Below are 19,018 nucleotides of genomic sequence, written 5' to 3'. Positions count from 1 at the left end.
CTCGTCCCTCTATCGGAACCAAAAGTGCGTCTCTGACGCGATAGGTTGAACACTCATCACCTACCACAAAAGTACAGTTTTGGTACAAAAAACATTGTTCAGACCAATTGTACAGTGTGAGTTATAGATTCAGGTGAAACTAATATGACATAATCTGGCATAACTAATCGATTAATTAAACTATAATATTTTACAATCTAATTATCGTACAGGGTAACTAGGCTTAATGACCTAACAGTTCAAACTCCATGCGTAATGCAAGTACACCCACGATTGATTGAGAAATAGTCTAATAATATTTCCAACAAAAATCACTTATGTTTCTCTAACTTGTTCCAATGTGCAGTACATAGGCTATAGCTTAAAAAAGAGCGACACCTGTTGCGCCTGCAGTAGAGTGCGCATCTCTGGTCATTCCCTCGCGTAAAAGGCATGTCATTATTTAGTAATCAAATACTACCACCTTGTGGTTGAAATGCTTCCTCATAACCTTACCTAAAATAACATACTTTTTATGTAGCGCTAACGTCTCTTTGCCAATGCCACCTCGAAGCTTATGAGCCCAACGTAATATCAGCGTTAATTTGTTACGTTATATTACAGTTTTGACTATCTCTTAAAGATAATTCTCTAATGTATTCCATGATATCCCTTTATCACTGGTTTATTCGACTGATGAGGACCATGGTCGTGATGGATATGCTATGGCCTACATATGGGAGTCACTTGGGGGTCACTGCACTGGCAGTCACTCAAAGTTCAGAAATAACTGACCGAGCCCTTAAATTATAGTATGGGTGTCCAGGTTGAAGCGTCATGTGCTGCAGGCCTATGCCGAGTTAATATTAGTTGCAGGGTTGTCGAACTGCAGCTATTTCAGACGGGGGGGTTGGTCTATTCTCATTGGATCCGTTGATTCCAAGAGTTTCTCATGAGGTACGAGTGGGAGGAGAATTTGAGGCAACGAGTGATATAAAAAACAATCCTCTTCTGTCCAGGGAAGACAAGAAAGTATAAATACCGCTGCTACTCCTAGTATTCAGTGGTGCTGCCGAGTGGTAGAACAGTATTTTAGCTCCGCTATAATAGCAATGAAGATCACACAATTAAACTAAAAATAACAGACATTCTCGACACAGACTGACTATACAACATTGGATTTTTGTTACATTATATTGATGAAAAAATATTTTAGTTAAGAGGTCGCCAAGACTAAAAATAGCAGTGACTAAAGATTTTCTACCGACTACAGACACTATCAATTGACGAGTCCAGCTGCGTATGGGGTTGGTCCGGAATTTCGGTTGAACGCTTGTCTTTGTTTTAATAGCTTTTTGAGTGCAATTTACGTTGCAGAAGATGTGTTCAAAACGGTGTTTCGTTTTACTAGTTTTGTGCGTAATAGACAAATCACTTTCGAAATTGTTTGAATCCGAGGAAATTGTACCTGTCCGGATAAATGGAAGAAGCAGCGGTCGTTTTTGGAAACGAAGTGAAGAACAGCCGAGGTTTAGACTCAGTGCCTTTGGCCGCGATTTCACTTTGAATTTAAGCCCGGATAACAGTTTCTTATCTCCTACACTGACAATTCAACGCATCAAAGCTAAAGATATCCACGCTTTACGCAGCGCCTCAGGTGCCCAGGGGAGACACTCTGAAACTGAAACTGACTTTCACAACTTGATAAACAAGACTGAGCAGATAGAAAGAGATTTGAGAAGCTGTTTTTACTCGGGGACTGTGGACTCCAACCAAGATTCTGTTGTTGCGGTCAGTATCTGTTATGGCATCCTTGGATCGTTTGTTACAGACGGGGATGAGTATTTAATTGAGCCCAAAGTGCTCGGCTCAGGGAAAAGGGAGAGGTCCACTGAACAGTTACATTTTATCAAAAGAAGGACGCCCACAGAAGCACCAAATCACACTAAAACTGTCTTTGATCAACTGAGGGAGGAGAGTAATGTGAAAGCAGACAACGAACGTTTTCTGCATGAGAAAAAAGATCCTGAGAGACAATTACGAGGGAAACGCTTTGTATCAGCACCACGATTTATTGAGACGCTGGTGGTTGCAGACACGTCGATGACACATTTCTATGGAGATGAGATAAAGGTAGGATATATTCGAGTAATATAGCCCATGCTGATTCACTCATTTGATTGCATTTAACAAAAATGAAAGTGCCATACTGTCACAATTCTATATTGATAATTTACTACATTATAATTGCAATGACACTTTCTTGCACACACAAACTGGTTGAATCAAAGTTGTATCCACATAATTTAACCCCCCCCCCCAAAAAAAAAAATCAATGTGATGACTGAATTAACGTGGAAAACTGAGTGAATTAACACAAAGTCAATGCAAGGGCATTTCCTATTTTTTCCATCCAACTTTTAACCTAAATCCAATGACATGGTGACATTTGCTGTTGATTTCACGTTTAATTCACTTGTCAGTTGGCAACTCAACCAAATGTAAATCAAAACTAGACGTTGAAACGACATCTGTACCCAGTGGGAAGTTTTCTTAACAGGCTAGTTGAAGGTTTAAAATCATCCCAACTCCCAATGCGGAAACACCCACAATCAAATGCTTTAAAAAAGAAAAACTCATTTCTGTTTCAATTGAAATAATGCTAGGCTATATTTTGGATCCAGAAACAATGTTTCTGCTCTGTTATGCAAGACTAGGCTCTCCACACTTGCTATTTATCTGATATGCATGGTATAAACTAAGTTGGAGTAATGAGATCATTAAAAAATATGAGTTCATATAGATTAATGATGGGATTGGGAAACATCTGATTAAGTCAGGCAGGAGAATTATGCTTTGGCAGTCATTTCGTTCCGCATTCTTTATGACTTAGCTGTGAGCATCATCATTTAAACAATGTTGGGGTCACGTAAATGATAAAGAGCATTTGACATTTTTAAGGATACTTCCTTTTTTTGTATACAGTACCAATCAAAAGTTTGGACACCTACTCATTCAAGGGTTTTTCTTAATTTTTTACTATTTTCTACATTGTAAAATAATAGTAAAAATAAAGAACCTGGAATGAGTAGGTGTCCAAACTTTTGACTGGTACTGTATGTGTTTAATTCCAGTCTCGCTGTTATGTCACTCACTTATTTTTAGGATTTTTAGCTTAAATCATCACCAACAGTGTTGCCTTGTAATCCTCTCTAATATCTAACTGCCTGTTGTCCTCCCTTGATCCAGCACTATATCCTGACCTTGGTCTCTGTGGCAGCCCAGCTTTACAAACATCCCAGTATCAAGAACCCTGTCCACATGGTGGTGGTGAAAATGGTGGTGGTGGAAGACGAGGAGGTTGGACCGTCACTCTCCAAAAACGGGGGAGTCGCTCTGCGTAATTTCTGTGCCTGGCAACAACAGTTCAACCCAGCCAGCCAGAGGCATCCCGAGCACTACGACACTGCTCTGCTTTTTACCCGAGAGGTGAGCACTGCCTGCACTGCCTGCATCAATGTCACAGGTTATCCCCAACCACTTATTCCATAACCATCTTACCATATGGTTTGGAGAGTTAATGAAATAATGTCATACTTTATTATGTGATCTCTAATGAAACACAATTGCCTGTGTCAATGAATCAGATCGGATGAGCTTTGAAACAAATGGGGCTGAAGGCTCTCCTATGAGCTATTTTTAGAATGGTTACAAATCAGCCTTGAGTGACGATGATATCCTTATGGGTGTGATGTTGCTGCCCTGAATTTGACCTGCCAAAGAATGTGTGCCACATGTCTTGTCATAAGATAAACCAAAAACTCTAGACCTAAATTGGAAGTAGTTTGTACATGCGGTCTCCAGTGAGTGATGCTTCTGCAAAGCAAGGTGTACACATGCTGAGTTGAATTCAGCATGTCATTCTGAGTCCAGATGTCCTTTGAATCATGTATGGTTGTGTCTTGTGGTTTGGGTCATATTCCCCAGGAAACATGTATCTCAGTTACAGAGAGCCATCCTGACATGTGAAGGGAAAGGCATGTTGTTGAAATACACTGCTCAAAAAAATAAAGGGAACACTTAAACAACGCAATGTAACTCCAAGTCAATCACACTTCTGTGAAATCAAACTGTCCACTTAGGAAGCAACACTGATTGACAATAAATGTCACAAGCTGTTGTGCAAATGGAATAGACAACAGGTTTCTGACCGTTTGAGCAGACTCCATGAGGGTGGTATGAGGGCCCGACGTGCACAGGTGTGGTTGTGCTTACAGCCCAACACCGTGCAGGACGTTTGGCATTTGCCAGAGAACATGAAGATTGGCTAATTCGCCACTGGCGCCCTGTGCTCTTCACAGATGAAAGCAGGTTCATACTGAGCACGTGACAGACGTGACAGAGTCTGGAGATGCCGTGGAGAACGTTCTGCTGCCTGCAACATCCTCCAGCATGACCGGTTTGGCGGGTCAGTCATGGTGTGGGGTGGCATTTCTTTGGGGGGCCGCACAGCCCTCCATGTGCTCACCAGAGGTAGCGTGACTGCCATTAGGTACCGAGATGAGATCCTCAGACCCCTTGTGAGACCATATGCTGGTGCGGTTGGCCCTGGGTCCCCCCTAATGCAAGACGATGCTAGACCTCATGTGGCTGGAGTGTGTCAGCAGTTCCTGCAAGAGGAAGGCATTGATGCTATGGACTGGCCCGCCCGTTCCCCAGACCTGAATCCAATTGAGCACATCTGGGACATCATGTCTTGCTCCATCCACCAACGCCACGTTGCACCACAGACTGTCCAGGAGTTGGCGGATGCTTTAGACCAGGTCTGGGAGGAGATCCCTCAGGAGACCATCCGCCACCTCATCAGGAGCATGCCCAGGCGTTGTAGGAAGGTCATACAGGCACGTGGAGGCCACACACACTTCTGAGCCTCATTTTTGACTTGTTTTAAGGACATTACATCAAAGTTGGATCAGCCTGTAGTGTGGTTTTCCACTTTAAGTTTGAGTGTGACTCCAAATCCAGACCTCCATGGGTTGATAAATTTGATTTCCATTGCTCATTTTTGTGTGGTTTTGTTGTCAGCACATTCAACTATGTAAAGAAAAATATTTAATATTTAATTCATTCAGATCTAGGATGTGTTATTTTAGTGTTCCCTTTATTTTTTTGAGCAGTGTATATCTCTGATACCACACCTTTACTTTCCCCACATCATAGATCTGCTTCTGTCTGCCAGGAATATTTGCTTCATTTTATAATGGAAAGGGGGAGAGAAAAAAACAACCAGTGACAAATACAAATGCTGTCTAAAGATTCACTGTTTGAAACTGCTGCTGTCTGTCTTCCAGGATATTTGTGGACATCAGAGTTGTGACACCCTAGGAGTTGCTGATGTGGGAACCATGTGCGATCCAAAAAGGAGTTGCTCTGTCATTGAGGACAATGGACTTCAAGCAGCCTTCACTGCTGCCCATGAACTTGGTATGACTTGGGCATTAAAAAATGAGACTTTCTCAAACTTCAATAGCGACCATATATAAAGATACTATAGGTCTACATACATTTTGCCTCTTGTCAAAAATGTTCCTCTATATGCACAGACATATTCTCTACAAATAACTTAATTTGGACAGAAAGGGGCACACCCATGAGCTGAAAGATTATGCAAAGGTTTGTTAGCCTACAACTAATAATTGTGTGGTTTAAGGAGATAAGATCTTGATAAGATAGTCAACCCCCAAGCCTAATGTAGATGTAAACTATTAGTAACTTTACTTCCATAGCAAACCTTAAATAGTTCACATTTAATTTGAATGGGTTTTCAGGGTGCCTCTTTCGTCCCATGATCGGTACTGAATACTGATACAGTATTGTTCTCCTTTAGGCCATGTGCTGAGTATGCCTCACGACGACTCCAAGAATTGCGAGAGGATGTTTGGGAATCTAGGCGGCCATCACATGATGGCCCCTCTGTTCGTTCACCTCAACAAGACTTTCCCCTGGTCCCCTTGCAGCGCTCTCTACGTCACGGAGTTCTTTGACAACGGACACGGTATGTCATGCTGACAAACAACACTGACAACTCTGATGTAGGCAAATAAAACTTATATTCCTAGGAGGAAGTGACGTCAGAAGGCTGGACGTGAATGAAATCCGATATACATTTTAAAGACCGATTAAAAAAAATATATATATATATTTTTAAGTATATATTTTTTAAATATTTTTTTTATACTAGAGCCTTCTGTTTTTACTAGAGCCGTCTAGGTTAAACCACTCGTATGAGGGCCCAGTTTTCACTTCTCTATTTTCTTTTACAATATCTACCCAATTAAACTAAATATGGCCACTGAAAATACTTCCAGTAGGCTTATAACAAGTTTAAAAGCATTATACCTGCGGGCTTCACAAGTGTTCACAATGTTACCTAATTTCTCACCTAAGGTTTGCTTATATGCAAAAGACTCTCTGCAGTTGCAAAAAAATCTCAATATGGAGATACGGTGCATTCGGAAAGTATTCAGACCCCTTGATTTTTCCACATTTTGTTACGTTACAGCCTTATTCAAAAACATCCTCATAAATCTACACATAATACCCCATAATAACAAAACGAAAACAGGTATTTAGAAATGTTTGCAAAGTTATGAAATATACAATTTACATAAAATACAACATTTACATAAGTATTCAGACCCTTTGCTTTGAGACGCGAAATTGAGCTCAGGTGCATCCTGTTTCCATTGATCATCCTTGATGTTTCTACATCTGGATTGGAGTCCACCTGTGGTAAATTCAATTGATTAGACATGATTTGGAAAGGCACACCTGTCTATATAAGGTCCCACAGTTGACAGTGCAAGTCCTAGCAAAAACCAAACCATGAGGTTGAAGGAATTGCCCATAGATCTCCGAGACATGATTTTGTCGAGGCACAGATCTGGGGAAGGGTACCAAAACAATTCTTCAGAATTGAAGTTCCCCAAGAACACAGTGGCCTCCATCATTCTTAAATGGAAGAAGTTTGGAACCACCAAGACTCTTCCTAGAGCTGGCCGCCTGGCCAAACTGAGCAATCGCAGGAGAAGGGCCTTGGTCAGGGAGGTGACACTCTGACAGAGCTATAGAGTTCCTCTGTGGATATGGGAGAACCTTCCAGAAGGGCAACCATCTCTGCAGCACTCCACTAATCAGTTCTTTATGGTATGGCCTTTTTAGAAATGTCTTGCTTTGTCATTATGGGGTACTGTGCATAGATTTGAGAAGAAAAAACAACCATTTTAATCCATTTTAGAATAAGGCAGTAATGTAACAAAATGTGAAAAGTCAAGGGGTCTGAATACCGACTGCACTGTACATTGGAGACGTCATCAGGAAATTAGAGATTGGCTGCCAGGTTGTTTGTGGTTACTACTTGAAATTGGGAATGAATGGCAATGTGTTTATTTGAGAAAAAAAATACTTGTAACATTTAATCAAGCCCTTCCTTTCCTCTGAGTCATACATACAGAGAAGGTTTTGTTTCTCACTAGCCAAAAGTAACAGCTGTTACAAGCAAATGTTCTTTATCAGTTAGTCAGTGATTCCAAAGAGAGCGTATGTGGCTAAGAATGTGGTCTGATCACTGGGTCAAGAACACCATCACACTAAAGCTCATTGAACATTTCTACAAATAAACTCAGCAAAAAAATAAATGTCCCTTTTTCAAGACCCTCTCTTTCAAAGATAATTTGTAAAAATCCAAATAACTTCACAGATCTTCATTGTAAAGGGTTTAAACACCGTTTCCCATGCTTCAATGAACCATAAACAATTAATGAACATGCACCTGTGGAACGGTCATTAAGACACTAACAGCTTACAGACGGTAGGCAATTAAGGTCACAGTTATGAACACTTAGGACACTAAAGAGGCCTATCTACTGACTCTGAAAAACACCAAAAGAAAAATGCCCAGGGTCCCTGCTCATCTATGTGAATGTGCTTTAGGCATGCTGCAGGAGACATGAGGACTGCAGATGTGGCCAGGGCAATAAATTGAAATGTCCGTACTGTGAGATGCCTAAGACAGCACTACACAGAGCCAGGACAGACAGCTGATCGTCCTCTCAGTGACAGACCACGTGTAACAACACCTGCACAGGATTGGTAGATCCTAACATCACACCTATGGGACAGGTACAGGATGGCAACAACTGCCGCAACAACTGCCTGAGTAACATCAATAATGCACAATCCCTCCATCAGTGCTGAGACCGTCCGCAATAGGCTGAGAGAGGCTGAACTTAGGGCTTGTAGGCCTGTTGTAGTAAAGCAGGTCCTCACCAGACCTCACTGGCAACAATGTCTCCTATGGGCACAAACCCATCGTCGCTGGACCAGACAGGACTGGCAAAAAGTGCTCTTCACTGACGAGTCGCGGTTTTGTCTCACCAGGGGTGATGGTCGGATTCACATTTATTGTCGAATGATTGAGCGTTACACTGAGGCCTGTACTCTGGAGTGAGATCGATTTGGAGGTGGAGGGTCCATCATGGTCTTGGGCGGTGTGTCACAGCATCATCGGACTGAGCTTATTGTCATTGCAGGGAATCTCACTGTGCGTTACAGGGAAGACATCCTCTTCCCTCATGTGGTACCCTTCCTGCAGGCTCATCCTGACCCGACTCTCCAGCATGACAATGCCACCAGCCATACTGATCGTGCTGTGCGTGATTTCCTGCAAGACTGGAATGTCAGTGTTCTGCCATGGCCAGAGAAGAGCCTGGATCTCAATCCCATGAGCACATCTGGGACCTGTTGGATTGGAGGGTGAGGGCTAGGGCCATTCCCCCCCCAGAAATGTCTGGGAACTTGCAGGTGCCTATGTGGAAGAGAGGGGTAACATCTCACAGCAAATCTGGTGCAATCCATGAGGTGGAGATGCACTGCAGTACATAATGCAGCTGGTGGCCACACCAGATACAGACTGTTACTTTTGATTTTGACCCTCCCTTTGTTCAGGGACACATTAATCCATTTCTGTTGGTCACATGTCTTTGGTACTTGTTCGGTTTGTCTCAGTTGTTGAATCTTGTTCTGTTCATAAATATATTTACACATGTTAAAGTTTGCTGAAAATAAACACTGTTGACAGTGAGAGGATGTTATGGGTTTGAGAAGTTTCAACTGTTCAGAATGTGTCTGTGAGAAGACTCCAACAAAGTCAGCTTCTGTCACTGTCAAATCTCCACATTATACAACCTTCAGATTTTTAAAAACAGAACTCTTGTGTGTTGAATCACAGGCGACTGCCTCTTGGATCCACCGGAGAGCATCTTACCGTTACCCAGTGTACTTCCAGGCACCACATACGGCCTCGACCGCCAGTGCCAGCAGATGTTTGGGGAGGAGTTTGTGCACTGCCCCAACACCTCTGACAGTGACGTCTGCAGCCAGCTGTGGTGCCGGGAGGAGGGCAAGCCCCACTGCACCACCAGAAACGGCAGCCTCCACTGGGCGGATGGCACCACGTGCGCCACCAACAAGAGCTGTCTGCACGGTGCATGCATGGCAGCCCACGAGGTCACACAGCCAAAGGTAAGCCCTAGTTTTTCTCAGAAAAGGGGGGAGAAAAATAATCCCCCATATTTGGTCTTGTAGTATTGCATTTTGATACCAACTCTGGCTCAGAATGCCTTGTTAGTTACTGTATGTCTATTAATTGATCTGTGATAGAGTATTTCCTTCCTGCATTGTAAGGAAGACCGTACTTTTGAGAGTACAAGCTCTTTAGCATGTCAATACATTTGATTTATAAACTGACATGCTGGCAGTAAATATACTTTTTTCTCACCCACTAATAAAAGCTTGTGAAAACACACACATGAACACACACAGTTTAGTATTGCCAAGGGCGCAACGGGTTCTGCAAGTGGTGACACACAGGGCAGGAATGTGGTAGACAGCAGAAGCGTGCCACACTGATGGACAGATTTACCCAAGTCATGGCATGCCAAGAGACGCTGATGTCTCAGCCTAGAGTGTGGTTGAGTTGGATGGCTCATGTTATCATGGCACTCAGTACTCAATCTGTTACGTTTTGGCTTTACCACAGGTGGCTGTGGATGGTGGCTGGGGTGCTTGGGGGCCATGGCAACAGTGCTCCAGGACATGTGGGGGGGGTGTGGAGTTCTCCTACAGGGAGTGCACAGATCCCGTGCCCCAGAACGGCGGAAAATACTGCGAGGGCCAGAGAGTTCAGTACCAGTCTTGCAACACTCAGGCGTGTGAGGATAATGATGGTAAGCCATACTTGCACTATAGCATTTCACTTTTTTTTATATAGTGGTGAGCTATAGTAACGTTTGTAACCTGGGTTTTTCAATAAATGTCTCTGCTTTGACATTAGTTCGATGGATTATAATTTTTTTTGCTTTGTCATTTTCTCCAACATTAGCGAAGAGTTTTAGAGAGGAGCAGTGTGAGAAGTACAACACCTTCAACTATCTGGACATTCTGGGGAACATGAAGCAATGGATTCCAAAGTACGCTGGTGTGTCGCCCCGGGACAGATGTAAACTCTTCTGCCGGGCCAAAGGCAGCAGTGAATTCAAAGTCTTTGAAGCCAAGGTATGTTGACTAAAAGTCATCTGTAGAAAGTTGGCCACTGTAAATAAATAATTTTACAGCTCACCTTCACTGTTTGGTGAATCACAGTGTTAAGTCAATTGAGACGTCAACCACAGTGTTAAGTCAATTGAGACGTCAACTTTGCATTTCTGGTCCATAGGTTGTCGACGGCACCACATGTGGTCCCGACACTACGTCTGTCTGTGTACAAGGCCAATGTGTCAAGGCGGGCTGTGACAAAGAGATTGGCTCCAACAAGAGGCTTGACAAGTGTGGCTTGTGTGGTGGGGATGGCCTCAGTTGCAGGAAGATCACTGGTTCATACAACAAAGCCACGTGAGTACACCTAAATATTCCAATTACATTTCTGGTAACAAGCATGCATGACCCTAATAGCTATTATGATCCAGACTAAATAATAGTCATATTTAGAAAGTATTATTGGTTGATAGTCTTCTGTGCTGCTGATGTGATTACAGCTGTAATGAGACATGTAGCTTCTTTCTTCCAGTTACGGATACAGCGACATTGTGACCATTCCTGTCGGGGCTACCAATATTGACATCAAACAGCGTAGCCATAGAAACATCAAACACGATGGAAACTACCTGGCGGTCAAGCGAGAGAGCGGTGGCTACATACTGAATGGTAACTTCTCTGTGTCCACGGTGGAGCAGGATATCCCTGTTCTCGGGGCTGTGCTGAAGTACAGTGGCTCGTCCACCACCTTAGAGAGAATCCAGAGCTTCAGACAACTGAGGGAGGCCATCACCATCCAGTTGCTGGCCACTGCTGGGGAGGCATCTCCACCCAAGGTCAAATACACATTCTTTATCCCCAAAGATGTGTCTTTCACTAAATCCAAAGAGAGAAAGGCTTCGCTGCATATGATCCAGGCTTTCGGTGTGCCCCAGTGGCGTTTGGGCGAATGGTCAGAGTGCTCCAAGAGTTGCGGCTCTGGGTGGTCCCGAAGGAACGTTGAATGCAGAGACAACGCTGGTTTCCATTCCAATACCTGCGATAAGGACCTGAAACCCACAGATATCAGACCCTGTGCTGATTTGCCGTGCCCCATCTGGCAAATGGGGCCTTGGTCGTCCTGTTCACAAACTTGTGGCCAGGGGGAACGCCGACGCAGTGTTGTCTGTATAGACTACACCGGCAAGACTGTCGAGTCGGAGAAGTGCGACACCAATAAGCAACCCGCGCCAGTGTCGGGAGAGTGTGTTTACCAAATGTGCTAGCGAGGAGCCATGGAGATAGAGAACTTTGGTAGGGGTAGTGTAGTGGACCCTTAACCACTCCGACCCGACCGTGCTTTAGAGAAAAGCAGGGAAACCCTAGTTAGGAAATTAAGAGTGCACTAACTAACCCGGACAGGTTCAGGGCACTGGCCTGTGACTTTGTTTTACAACCACTAGAGATGTTTCAACCAATAGAGATCTACCTCAGGATGTACATGTTTTGATAAAATAGACAAAGGTACTGTGTGCAACTTATTATTCTCTCCGAAAAGCTATTACTTTGCAGAAAACCTACTGACAAACACCATTGCGGTTAAATATACCTCAATTTTCCAGCATATAACCCAGAACTATACAGTCAGAGACTCCGAGCCAATAAATGACCTGGGCAAATAAAGTTAATCGAAATGCATACTATTTGTACCATAACATGTGACATTATCATTGCAAGACAACTACTCAGTGCTTATTATTTAGAGTAAAAGGGGTTTGTGTACGCATTTGTTTAGGTACACAATATGGAAAACTTTGTAAAATACCTACTTTATTTGTGGTTTGCTCTTTTGTTTCATTTCCTTTGAAAAAAATATTTTCTAAATGTGAGATTGTGTTAGTGCCTGTAAAAAAGAAAAAAGAAAAGCTCAAATCTGCTATCTTATTGATTAATGATATGTGGTACTGATATGCTTACAGATAAATGATAATTCTCCCATTATCATTCAAATCATACAGGTGATTAGGTCTTCTATTAACTAATCTCTCATGGACAGACTACGTAACATAATCTGACGCAATTACGATTTTAGTTCTGGGCTTCCGAGATTAGACGTTGACAGACACTAAATAGAAGAATGTACTTTGTAACAAAAAAGCAACCAGCATAGTTAGTAGTAAGAATGAACCAGACATTTTAGTGTTCATTAAAAAAATACTTTAGTTTGAGTTTACACTTTTTGTGTAAAATGTTGTTTAGCATAGACAATGGTCAGGAATCTGATCTGAGGCAAAAGTGTAACAGGGGACTTTTCCTCTGTTCTGCACCTTTTTTTATGTAGTGTTTTAAAGAAATTCTATGGCTACAGAGAATTGGAGGTACACCCAAATTCATTATAAACAGGTGTAAAATATGATCTATTTGCATAAAGAACAACTCCTTTTGTAATAATTTCATAGTTGTGTTTTAAAATGTTATTATTCATAATGCGAAGAATGCTCTATTGTTTGTCAGATGTCTATGAATATGTTTGATTTCTCATTCCAGTTTTGTATGTCATAAAACAAAAAAGGCAATATGATATACCTTCAGTGAAGGACCATACTATATTATTATTATTTTAGCTATCTTTTTTAAAGCTATTTATTTTTGTAAAGTTTTTACCTTGGACATGAAATTATAACATTTTCAGATGCTGCTGTCTTTGAGATTTATGTCTACAATAAAATGGTAAAATCCATCACATTTTACTATATGCTGTAAGCATTGAGTGTCTTGTTTTTACCTGTTTGGAAAGTTAATGACCGACTTTAGCTATGTTTGGCCTACATCAGGCCCGCTTCTCCTTCCACTGTAGTCTGCTGGTTAAACACACAGAATAAAAACATGTGCAAACTACACACATTGTTCAATCTTCTCATTAGATGGGCATTGTCACGGATTTCCCCGGTACTGCTGCTCTTTCTGTGCACCTGTTCCGGAGATCTACGCCACCGACCTCTAGGCGTCACTGAACTGTCTCATTACGCACACCTGATTCCATTTTCCCTGATTAGTAATTGTATATATGTGCCCTCTTTACCGTTGTCTTGTCAGTTATTGTTCCCATGTCCGTTGGTCTGTGAGTACCTGTGCTTTATTTCAGCTTTCGTGCTGCGTGTATTGAGTACTTGTTATTACGGGTCTTGTCCTGTGTAGTGTATTGCGGGTCTCGTCCCGTGTATTTATTAGAGGTTTTACCTTGCTCTTGTTTGGGTTATACATCCCTGTGTTTTTGTATACATGTTTGTTTTGGGCTTCGTCCCTGTGCCTTTCATGGCATGTTGTATTTTTGGGTGGAGTATTAAAACCCCCTATTACGTATTTCTGCGCCTGTCTCCAATCCTTTATACAATATGACAGACATACACATCAGACAATGAAAGTATGTTTTAAATTGTCCTCTGTCCATAATTTCTGTTCATCTGGCTAGCATTTATGGGTTTATTGTATTACATTAAAACATCTTGATCAGTTAGCTTTGAGGTACCGTAGTCAATATGAAAGGAGCTATTTGACAGCATGATCCTCATCCAAACAGAAGAATTCGGAGGCTAATGGACTATCTCTAGTATCATCCACTAGAATGGTCCAGAATTGTCTGCAGACTCTTGACCAAAGTATAACAATAATATATTCAGAGATTAACCTGCAGCTGTGCCTGCAGAAATTATAGCTAATTCCTTTGGATACATGACAAATCAAATGCAAAATCAATTCCATTGTCATTTCCACACAACGTTTTTTGGGCACAGCTGATGGATTCTGCTCATGTATTCTTAGGGTAATTTAATGGGATGCTAATAGGCTTCCCACTGGGCACAATCAACGCTGTTTCCATGTAATTTCAATAAAATTACGTTGAACCAACATGAAATAGAGGTTGAATTGATGCTTGTGCCCAGTGGGTTGACTACATAATACAATGGGGTAAGAAAAGTGTTTCTAGTGGCCTAGTAGGCTACAAAGCAACCTCTTCAACGGGTTTGGACCTCTTGGTGTTAAGGTGTTGGACTGACGGAGACCCGTGTTCAAGTCCCAGTTGGGCTACTGGTTAAGGGCCTTACATGCAGGGAGCTGCAAACCCTGTCAAAGCCACCTACAGTTTATGAAAAATCTTAAACTGTAACAGGACAATGTGGAGAGGGAGGGAGAGTGAGCTGTAACGGGCTTGATCCATGGATCCTGCGACGCAAAGGTGCCAACACTACTCCCTGCGCCACAAAAGCCTGGGCCTCCCCTTATGAAAAAGTACTACTGAATTACTACAACCTATTTGTGCAGTAGTGTCTATGTAACAACTTGGAGGAATTGTGTAGTAAATGTGTAATTTATGCACTACTCAAGATACAAAAGTAGTGTTCAGTAGGAAAACAGTAGTGTTTCCAGTAGTAATCAGGTAAAGATTTTTACTACTTGATGTTGGTAGTAAATAAGTAGCCAAAACACTACAGCTTCACCACACAGGCTTTTAAATAGTGATCAGTAGAGCTCGTGGATTCCTGTGCACATGACCACAGAAGACAAAACCAGAAGTAGTTGGCTGTTCAAATCAAATTGTATTGTCACATACATGTTTAGCAGATGTTATTGTGGGTATAGCGAAATGCTTGTGTTTCTAGCTCTAACAGTGCAGTAATATCAAATAAGTCATATCTAACAATTTCACAACACTACACATCTACATGTAAAATAATGGAATTAAGAATGTATAAATATATGAAGCAATGTCAGAGCGGCATAGACTAAGACATAGTAGAATATAATACAGTATATACATGAGATCATTAATGCAAAATATGTAAATGTTATTAAAGTGACTAGTTTTCCCATTTATTAAAGTGGCCAGTGACTCCATGTCTATGTATATAGGGCCTCAGCCTGTAAGGTGCAGGGTTGAGTAACCGGGTGGTAGCTGGCTAGTGATGGCTTCCAAACAGTCTTGAAGGCCTTGAGATAGAAGTTGTTTTTCAGGTTTCTCGCTCGGTGTTTCCTACTTTCACAACCTGGGGGCGGCCCGTCGGTAAGTCCAGGACCCCGTTGCACAGGGCGGGGTTCAAATCCAGGGCCCCAAGTTTATTGATGAGCTTGGAGGGTACTATGGTGTTGAAGGCTGAGCTATAGTCAAAGAACAGCATTCTGATGTAGGTATTCCTCTTGTCCAGATGGGATAAGACAGAGTGCAGTGTGGTGGCGATTGCATCGTCTGTGGATCTATTGTGGCGGTAAGAAAATTGAAGTGGGTCTAGAGTGTCAGGTAAGGCAGAGGTGATATGATCCTTAACTAGCCTCTCAATGCACTTCATGATCACAGAAGTGAGTGCTATGGGGCGATAGTCATTAGTTCAGTTAGCTTTGTTCCTGTACACAAGAAAGCAATGGTTGACATCTTGAAGCAAGTGGGGACAGCAGACTAGGATAAGGAGAGATTGAATATGTCTGTAAACACTCCAGCCAGCTGGTCTGCGCATGCTCTGAGGCCGTCTGGACCGGCAGCCTTGCGATGGTTAACTTGCTTAAATGTCTTACCCACGTCGGCCACGGAGAACGAAAGCCAGGGCAATTGAACTTATCCCAGAGGCTGCTCCATGTCACCGGTGGCGGAGAACAGGTAACCGGAGTGGACTTCTAGTCCGACTCAGGAGGTGGGCACACCAGCTACCACTTCAGAGTATATTACTTGCTAATGTTCAGTCTCTGGACAATAAAGCAGACACGCTCAGGGTGAGGATCTCCTTCCAGGGAGACATCAGGGACTGTAACATACTCTGTTTCATGGAATCTTGACTCTCTCTGGATATACTGTCCCCGTCCATACAGCATTGCGCAGACAGAAATAAAGAACTCTCTGGGAATAAGAAAGGCAGGGGTATATGTTTCATGATTAACTACTCATGGTGTGATTGTGATAACATACAGAAACTCAAGTCCTTTTGTTCACCTGAATACTGCGACTATAACCAAAGAGAATTCTCTAGAGAGGTAATACGGTTGGCATTTGATTGTGAGGTATTCTAAGTCAGGTGAACAAAAGGACTTGAGTTTCTTTATGTTATCACGATCCAAGTTTTACTACATCAAATAGATTGCTAGCCAAAACTATCTTATCCGTTAGCCATTGTCATAGAGGTGTATTGTGTTTAGTCTAGCAGTTTGCTAGCCCCATTGAAATTTAGCTATATAGCCTGTTTTCGTTACACTAGCTAATAAGTATGAGTGTTTGTAAGCAAATGTACAGTATATTCATAGTAGTATACTTACCTTTTCTACTTATTTTGACCTCTTGCCAAGGAGGCCCTCGCCAATGTTGGTAAGATTAACATTGTTTATCATACTTTTTTGTGTTTTGTCGTATGTGACCCATTAGCAGATGATTACTAATGGCTTAGAATTGGCTGTCTCTTGTGCTTGTCTTTATTTTCTAAAAGGTTATGTGGTGGAGAAACAAAAAAAAGAGTATCTGAAGATACAGTGCATTCGGAAAATATTCAGACCCTTTGACTTTTTCCACATTTTGTTACTTTACAGCTTTATTCTAAAATGAATTCAATTGTTTGTTTTCCTTCATCAATCTACACACAATACCCCATAGTAACAAAGCAAAAACAGGTTTATAGAACTTTTTACAAATGTATTAAAAATTAAAAACTGATCACGTTTACATAAGCATTCAGACCCTTTACTCAGTACTTTGTTGAAGCACTTTTGCCAGCGATTACAGCCTCAAGGCTTCTTGGGTATGACACTACAAGCTTGGCACACTGGTATTTGGGGAGTTTCTCCCATTCTTCTCTGCAGATCCTATCAAGCTCTGGCAGGTTGGATGGGGAGCATCGCTGCACAGCTATTTTTAGGTCTCTCCAGAGATGTTTGATCAGGTTCAAGTCTGGGCCACTCAAGGACATTCAGAGACTTGTCCTGAAACCACTCCTGCATTGTCTTGGCTGTTTGCTTAGGGTCGTTCTCCTGCTGAAAGGTGAACCTTCGCCCCAGTTTGAGGTCCTGAGCACTCTGGAGCAGGTTTTCATCAAGGATCTCTCTGTTAATTTTTCCCTTAATCCTGACTAGTCTCCCAGTCCCTGCCACTGAAAACCATCCCAACAGCATGATTCTGCCACCACCATGCTTCACCGTAGGGAGGGTTCCAGGTTTCCTCCAGACGTAATGCTTGGCATTCAGGCCAAATAGTTAAATATTGGTTTCGTCAGACCAGAGAATCTTGTTTCTTATGGTTAGAGTCCTTTAGGTGCCTTTGGCAAACTCCAAGCGAGCTGTCATGTGCCTTCCGTCTGGCCACTCTACCATAAAGACCTGATTGGTTGAGTGCTGCAGAGATGGTTGTCCTTCTGGAAGGTCTCCTGTCTCTACAGAGGAACTCTGGAGCTCTGTCAGAGTGATCAATGGGTTCTTGGTCACCTCCCTGACCAAGGCCCTTCTCCCCCGATTGCTCAGTTTGGCTGGGCGGCCAGCTCTAGGAAGAGTCTTGGTGGTTCCAAACTTCTTCCATTTAAAAATGACGGAGGCCACTGTATTCTTGGGGAACTTCAATGCTGCAGAAATGTTTTGGTACCCTTCCCCAGATCTGTGCTTTGACACAATCCTGTCTCAAAGCTCTACGGACAATTCCTTCGACCTCATGGCTTGGTTTTTGCTCTGACATGCACTGTCAACTGTGGGACCTTATAGACAGGTGTGCCTTTCCAAATAATTTCCAATCAATTGAATTGACCACAGGTGGACTCCAATAAAGTTGTAGGATAATAAATGGAAACAGGATGCACCTGAGCTCAATTTAGAGTCTCATAGCAGTGTCTGAATACTTATGTAAATCAGGTATTTGTTTATTTTTTTTAAATCTAAAAAGTTGTTTTCACTTTGTCATTATGGGGTACAGTGTGTAGATTGATGAGGAAAAAAACAATTTAAGGATGCAACATAACAATGTGGAAAAAGTCAAGGGGTCTGAATACTTTACTAATGCACTGTAGTTAAGTCAAACCTGAATGAAGACAAGGAGTCAAAGGGATTAATATAAAAGTATAAATTGTCACGCCCTGATCTTCCCCATTATCTTGTGTACTTATACCTGTGTTTTGTTTGTCTTTTGCCACGTCGTCTTGTTGTCAAGCTTACCAGCGTTCGTCCTGTCAGCTCCTGTCTTTTTCCCTGCCTCTCTTTTCTCTTCCTCCTGGTTTTTGACCCTTGCCTGTCCTGCACTTGTACCCGCCCACCTGACCACTCTGCCCGTCCCAGACCCTGCCTGCTGTCCTGTACCTTTGCTCCCCCTCTGGATTAGTGAACTCTGCCTGACCCCTAGCCTGCCTACCTTGACCTGTCATTTGCCTGACCCCGGTGTTACAATAAACATTGTTACTTGGGTCTGCACTTGGGTCTCACCTTGATTCCTGATCAAAAATGCCTAATTTTA

General features: G+C 42.4%; 1 protein-coding gene across 1 annotated transcript; it reads left to right on the top strand.

Moving 5' to 3' along the window:
* The first annotated feature begins 1,017 nt into the window (after positions 1–1,017).
* Positions 1,018–13,881, top strand: LOC123992859 (A disintegrin and metalloproteinase with thrombospondin motifs 8-like). Its single transcript, XM_046294430.1, has 9 exons — positions 1,018–2,112; positions 3,229–3,468; positions 5,331–5,463; positions 5,867–6,034; positions 9,269–9,561; positions 10,079–10,265; positions 10,421–10,593; positions 10,754–10,929; positions 11,105–13,881. Exons 1-9 carry the CDS (start codon positions 1,360–1,362, stop codon positions 11,835–11,837), a joined length of 2,856 nt encoding a protein of 951 aa, XP_046150386.1. The 5' UTR covers positions 1,018–1,359; the 3' UTR covers positions 11,838–13,881.
* Positions 13,882–19,018: the final 5,137 nt, after the last annotated feature.

The sequence above is a fragment of the Oncorhynchus gorbuscha genome, linkage group LG13, assembly GCF_021184085.1.
Source record: "Oncorhynchus gorbuscha isolate QuinsamMale2020 ecotype Even-year linkage group LG13, OgorEven_v1.0, whole genome shotgun sequence".
Lineage (NCBI taxonomy): Eukaryota > Metazoa > Chordata > Actinopteri > Salmoniformes > Salmonidae > Oncorhynchus > Oncorhynchus gorbuscha.
This window is presented reverse-complemented; position numbering and strand designations above follow the sequence as displayed.

Excerpts from the sequence above, each read along its gene's own strand:
- LOC123992859 (XM_046294430.1), top strand. The coding sequence starts at position 1,360 with ATGTGTTCAAAACGGTGTTTCGTTTTACTAGTTTTGTGCGTAATAGAC. Across the intron at positions 6,035-9,268 it reads GTTCTTTGACAACGGACACG|GCGACTGCCTCTTGGATCCA; the intron begins GTATGTCATGCT and ends GTTGAATCACAG. Across the intron at positions 10,594-10,753 it reads TCAAAGTCTTTGAAGCCAAG|GTTGTCGACGGCACCACATG; the intron begins GTATGTTGACTA and ends TCTGGTCCATAG.